Source organism: Engraulis encrasicolus, chromosome 11 (genome assembly GCF_034702125.1).
Source record: "Engraulis encrasicolus isolate BLACKSEA-1 chromosome 11, IST_EnEncr_1.0, whole genome shotgun sequence".
Lineage (NCBI taxonomy): Eukaryota > Metazoa > Chordata > Actinopteri > Clupeiformes > Engraulidae > Engraulis > Engraulis encrasicolus.
The window spans coordinates 17409171-17415013 of record NC_085867.1 but is presented as its reverse complement, the minus strand read 5'-3'; the positions used below and the strand labels follow the sequence as shown (position 1 = coordinate 17415013).

At 42.2% G+C, this 5843-nt stretch overlaps 1 protein-coding gene across 1 annotated transcript; it reads right to left on the bottom strand.

Moving 5' to 3' along the window:
- Window positions 1-3301: 3301 nt before the first annotated feature.
- On the bottom strand, window positions 3302-4684 carry LOC134458695 (cephalotoxin-like protein). Its single transcript, XM_063211124.1, has one exon. The coding sequence runs from the start codon at window positions 4682-4684 to the stop codon at window positions 3302-3304; it is 1383 nt and encodes a 460-aa protein (XP_063067194.1).
- Window positions 4685-5843: the final 1159 nt, after the last annotated feature.

Here is a 5843-nt window from a genome sequence, read left to right as displayed (position 1 = left end):
GTAAATATATGGAAAAGATTACATGTTTACCTGCCACAATTAATGGCAGCCAGCGCTTGTATAGAAAGTCTGAAGGAGTCAGTTGCGATTTGTCATTCCTCCCTCTAAAATTGATTAGAATGCAGGAAATGGCATCTAAAAAATAAAAATGTTCCTGGGGGAGGACCCCCAGACCCGCCCGCCAAATATTGTCCTTCAGTCACGCACGAAGTGTCCCGGTTTCAGACTACAAAAATCTGGTCACCCTAGATTAACCCTATATTGCTTCTAGGTTCACAGGCTCAACTGGATCCACTGCCAGCTGAAGGGGATGGTGTCTGGGTAGTGCAGTGCTGACATGATGGAGGTTGTCTATGTAGTGCAGTGCTAACATGAAGGAGGGTGGTGTCTGGGTACAGTAACTTGGTGGAAGGTGGTTATGGCTGCGTAGTGCAGTGCTAACATGATGGAGGGTGGTTATGGCTCAGTAGTGCAGTGCTAATATGATGGAGGCTGCTAGTGTAGTGGTGAGTTAAGTGCAGCAGAGTAAACAAGTTTACAGGTAGTGATGGGGCCTGGGGTCAGGCTGGGGGTCTGGAGAGGAGTGAAGGTCAGGCTGGGGGTCTGGAGAGGAGTGAAGGTCAGGCTGGGGAACTGAAGAGGAGTGAAGGCTGGGGGTCTGGAGAGGAGTGAAGGTCAGGCTGGGGAACTGAAGAGGAGTGAAGGTCAGGCTGGGGAACTGAAGAGGAGTGAAGGCTGGGGGTCTGGAGAGGAGTGAAGGCTGGGGGTGAGTCCAGGGGATCTGAAGGGAGGAATGGTGGAATCACAAATCTATGTGTCTATCTGTACATATTAAGATCACACACACACACACACACACACACACACACACACACACACACACACACACACACACACACACACACACAGACACAAACACACAAACAGAGACAGACACAAACACACACACACACTGATCGGTTTGTAATTGCTTAAATGTTTTTAGGAAACGCAGCCCTGGACAATGTCTCCATGATGATGAGACTTCGGTGGAATTTTCATGGATATTTTGCACATACACACATCATGCATTCTTGCCTCTTGCATTCTTGGGCAGGCATGGGGGGCACCCAATGTAATATAGGGACTCAATTGGGTTGGTTCTGGCCACAGTATGTTTTTTGCCAAAATGTGAAATGTTTCTAGAATATATATATTTTATATTATATATTACTTTATATTCATGTTTTACTCTATTCTAGTGTTTCTCAAACTGTGAGCCAGGGTCCACTGGTGGTGGGCCTTGAAGGTATTCTACGTGGGCCTTGAAATCATCCTCTAAAAATCAAGATAATAATTGTGTGAGTGTTGCCGTTGACTATTTATTTGAGTTTTATTGTTTATTGGGTCAGAGGTGGGCCACACGTTGGAGAGGGTTGGGAACCCCTGCTCTATTCCAGCTACATTTCCATTGATGGTGCAGAGTAGACCTTTTTATTATTATTATTATTATTTTTTTATTATTAATTATTTATTTTCTTCAAATGCTACTATTACTATGTCAGAAAGCTATAAAGGACTTTTAGAAAAAGCACAACAAAATACCTCCTCTAATGTATGCTCTCTACAAGTCTTCTGTTGTCCAGTCTTGCACTTTAAATGTCTGTATGAGCAATGTCTACGTCCATACTGTCTTATGTCCATGTATGAGTACTGTCTATGTCTATACTGTCTATGTCCTTACCTAGATTAGTCTATGTCTGCATGGGAGAGCAAGAAACGCAATTTCAAATTCTTTGTATGACCAGTGCATGTAAAGAAATTGACAATAAACTTGACTTGACTTGACCTTTGAGATCTGCTGTGTCCAATATGGCTCTACAATAATGGGAGTTTGTCTCCCCCTGCAGGTCACTGTAATCTCATTCTCTCACCTGCTGACATCTTCCATCCACACTGCTGGGCATGCGTAATAAAAACAGTGTAGTTATGGAAGATAATGAAATAATTCATAGTTTATGATGGTAGCAACACAGTTTAGAATTACATCTTACACCCAGTGCGACCTAGACAGAAACAGAAAACTGTAATTTTATGTAGATTATTGACAATAAATGGACTCAAATGAATAAGATATAATAATCCTCTTTGATCATTTTGAGGCATACACATGTTTTGACCGTCTAGCAGAGTCTAAACCTCTTTATAATTGAGAGTGATGCTGGTTTATGTCAAGTCCATTGAAGTCAAGAAACACAAGACATGAAATTCTGAATGCAGTTTCTTTATTGAATAAACAATGAAATGAATTTTGGAGGTATGGCTCTGTTTGCATGAGCGCCATGACACAGCAGAGTCAGGGGACAGCAGTAGGATGAGCGGATGCTTGCCCCATTTCAAATGAGGAGAGCAAACTGCCCCATCAACAGAGCAAGCAACATGGCGGAGTAGGCTATGCCATGTAAGACATGACAAGGTGGAGGGGTGATGGGTTTCAAAGAAGCATGCAACTGTAAGCTGGGGGGGAAACTAATTTAAGAAAGTCGGCTAGATTCAATGTGACCAATCAGAAGCGAGGAGTTCATTTTCTAATTTAAGGCCTCTGAACAGGGTTGCCAGATTTGGAAGTTTCCTGCCCATCTGTGCTGTTTAGCATGGCCATCTGCAGGTGGCTCTATGGCCATAGAAATCAATCAAATGTAGTTAAAATTGGGTGGGATCATAGAGGTAGAAAATAACACTAGAGAGGACCCCGCCTCCCTTTTACGGCAATCTGTAGCGGCCATTATCTGGAGGTAGATCAGAGAAATGGAAATTAACGGAGAACGAGGCTCACCTCTGTCAAAAATGGCTTAATCATGTGAAAATGTCCATCAACACACTATACAAGGACAATAGTTGAAGTGTGTTGCTAACTATGTTCATAAAATATATTATTTGATTTTTAAATGTATTTTATCGACTCATATGATTTCAGTAGATATTTAGCCTGACATTTCAAATCTGGTCTTTGATTAAAGTGTTACTTTTATATTTACACAGTTTTAGTTAATTTCTTGACAGGGGTGGGCGTGTTCTCCATTGACTTGCATTGCCTGAAAGTACCTACACTACCTACGGAAGTTGGGAAGCTCCAGCTGCCATTTCCCAGTGCTGTCGCAAATTGCTGTGTCCTCTCCAGTGTTATTTTCTACCTCTATGGGTGGAATTTAGTGGTTTTTGAGAATGTATTGCGCTGGACATCACACATCTGGCAACCCTACTCCTGAAGCAGATCAGAAGCAACTATGACCTGGCAGAACTAATGCTGACAGTGGACTTATCACTGTATTTTGGCTAAAATTTCGTTCAGTTTGGACTCAATGTCTGCCAGCCGGACACCTGAGGGCGTGACAGTAGACAGGGGTAATTTTAAAACGTCCAGAAGGATTTCAGTGTCGACTTTAGTCTCGCACGTTTCTCCATAGAATCCATCTTGACACACACACACAGCATCGGAGGAGTCCAGCAGCCTCTTGCACGTCCCATCATTTTGGCATTTTGTATCGGGTCCATCGCAGGGGGACAATGTCCTGGAGTAATAGATAGCAGTTTTGTATGGATAGGCACCAATCCCACATTCTTCAGTTACATTAGGGGACGGGTTCTCGGCAAAATCATTTTTGTCATAGATGGCATGTGTTCTTTTCGCATACTCTACAACATTCATAGTAAATTCGTAATCCAAAACGTGAGTAAGGAGGTCTTCATTTCGCATAGAGCAAGCAGCACATGCACCCAAAATGCATCTGAGGGCCATTTTGAGATTTTTAAGCTCTTCCTCGGGGATATCTGCCTTCTGAGTGTAAGCTATGGCCACAGTAAGATCATCGCCAATTGGGATCTTAGTCATAGTGTCATACACTACTAAATACTTGAAGCTCCCAGTTTCTTTAGATGACTTGTATGCCAACACAACCCACTTATAAAAGTCATACTTATCGTCCAGAAACCCTTTCACCTTATCTGCAATACCCTGCAGGTTGTCATAACTGACCAATTTGGCTGTCTCGACTACATCCTCTTTCACATAGTCCATGTGATTTTCTAAACAGGAATCCACAACTCTTGATTGAGCTGCAAAGACTTTCTTGAACATCTTTTTATCTTCTTCAAGTTTGTCTGTGGTCTTATAACCGATCAGGTTCCAGTAGAAATTATTAAGTGCTATGCCTTTCATTAGTAAACTATTGAAGTAGAGGTTATAGTTGAGTATTTTCTTAAGGTCACATTTAAACTTTCTGCGTAGCAGGTTGTTGAGGTTCCCACTAAGAGCTGTGCCCTCTACTGTCAAATAATGGTACAGGCTATCCATACTGGATTCCACTTGTGAGTATTCATAGTAGTTGACAAAGACTTTGGCCAAGTAGTTCATTTCATTCAAATTGTGATCTCTAAAAAACTCTTCATACTTATTCCAGGCACTAAGAATGCGCACTTCATCTTGAGAATAGACACTGGCGTAGTTGTACCACTCTACATCTGTCGCCAGGTTGGACACCTGCAAGGACAGGGAGTCTAGCTTCCTGTTGACCTCTCTGAAACCATCCGTGACCGCTTTCAACACTGGATCATGTTGGGGAACAAACAACATCACCATGTTGATAACTGCAAACGCAGGTCCTATGAAGGGCACGGCATTGGCGAATTTGGACAGGCCCTGCATGAGACCCGTGACTGTCTCCAGGTTTTTTTTGTCGCCATTTGTTCAGTCACTGTGCTCACAATGTCTTTTGCGGTGTTTAGGCCATCTATTATTTTGTCTCTGGTTTCGAAATCAAGTTCATTTTCAGTAAAGTAGACTCCGTCAAGTGTAGAGCAGGTCACACTGGTTGCTCAGGAGACGATGATCAGACAAGCCAGCAGCATGTTGGCCAAACTGAGGGGTGGCACCATAACTGCAACACACATGACATGGCATGACATTCAAACTACAAGCTCAGCCCAACCTTGCTTAACATCCTTATCATAACACCTTTCAAATGTTCCAGGTTTTTTGTTCGTATGTGTGTTTGTGTGGGTATGTATTTTGAAAACACATTGTATAAGTTACAGTGTATTTAGGCCTACCTTGAAACACCTAGCATGAATGTATGTATATAAATCTATAATTTGATAATAGTACAATATAAAACAATACATGTATGGATATGAAGTAGGTGACTTTACTCTGGTGGTGTGTCACTTTGACTTACTTGATTTCTAATGTTTTTTTTACCCTCGCTATTATCTTTATAAGGTTTGATATTGTTTAAAATCAGCATATTTCCAGAAATGTTGACTTGTAATGTACCTTTTTTTGTCACATAAATGAGTACACCCCTCACATTTCTGTAGATTTGGTTTTTACTGTATCTTTCACTTACACACAATGAACAGAAGCCAGCGTACAACTTCTGTCAAAATGTACCTCACAAAAATGAGTACACCCTGAGTGCGTATTAATATGCGACCTTGCCTCCTCCACTTGCCTCCTCCACTTGCTTCTCGTCATGATGACATCACTGACAACAGCATTATATTTCAATATCTTGCAAAAGCTCAATTGTAGAGTCTTTTTCTCTTTTGCAATTGGGATGGTGAATGAAAAACAGTCCCTCAAAAGTTGTTGTGGCTAGGCTGACAGCTGGGAAACTTTATCGTTTTCTCCACGGAGGAGGGGCCAGGAGGCGGGACGAGGAGACAAGCGCAAGTGGAGGAGGCAAGGTCGCATGTTAAGACGCACTCCCAATGCTAAAATCCATGGCTGGATTGGCCATATGGCATGCAAGGCATTTACCCGGTGGACTGTTTGTGATTTTTAGCTAGGCCTCCCCCTCAATGGT

Bases quoted from the DNA above. Each gene is read 5' to 3' on its own strand.
- LOC134458695 (XM_063211124.1), bottom strand. From the start codon at position 4,684: ATGCAGGGCCTGTCCAAATTCGCCAATGCCGTGCCCTTCATAGGACCT.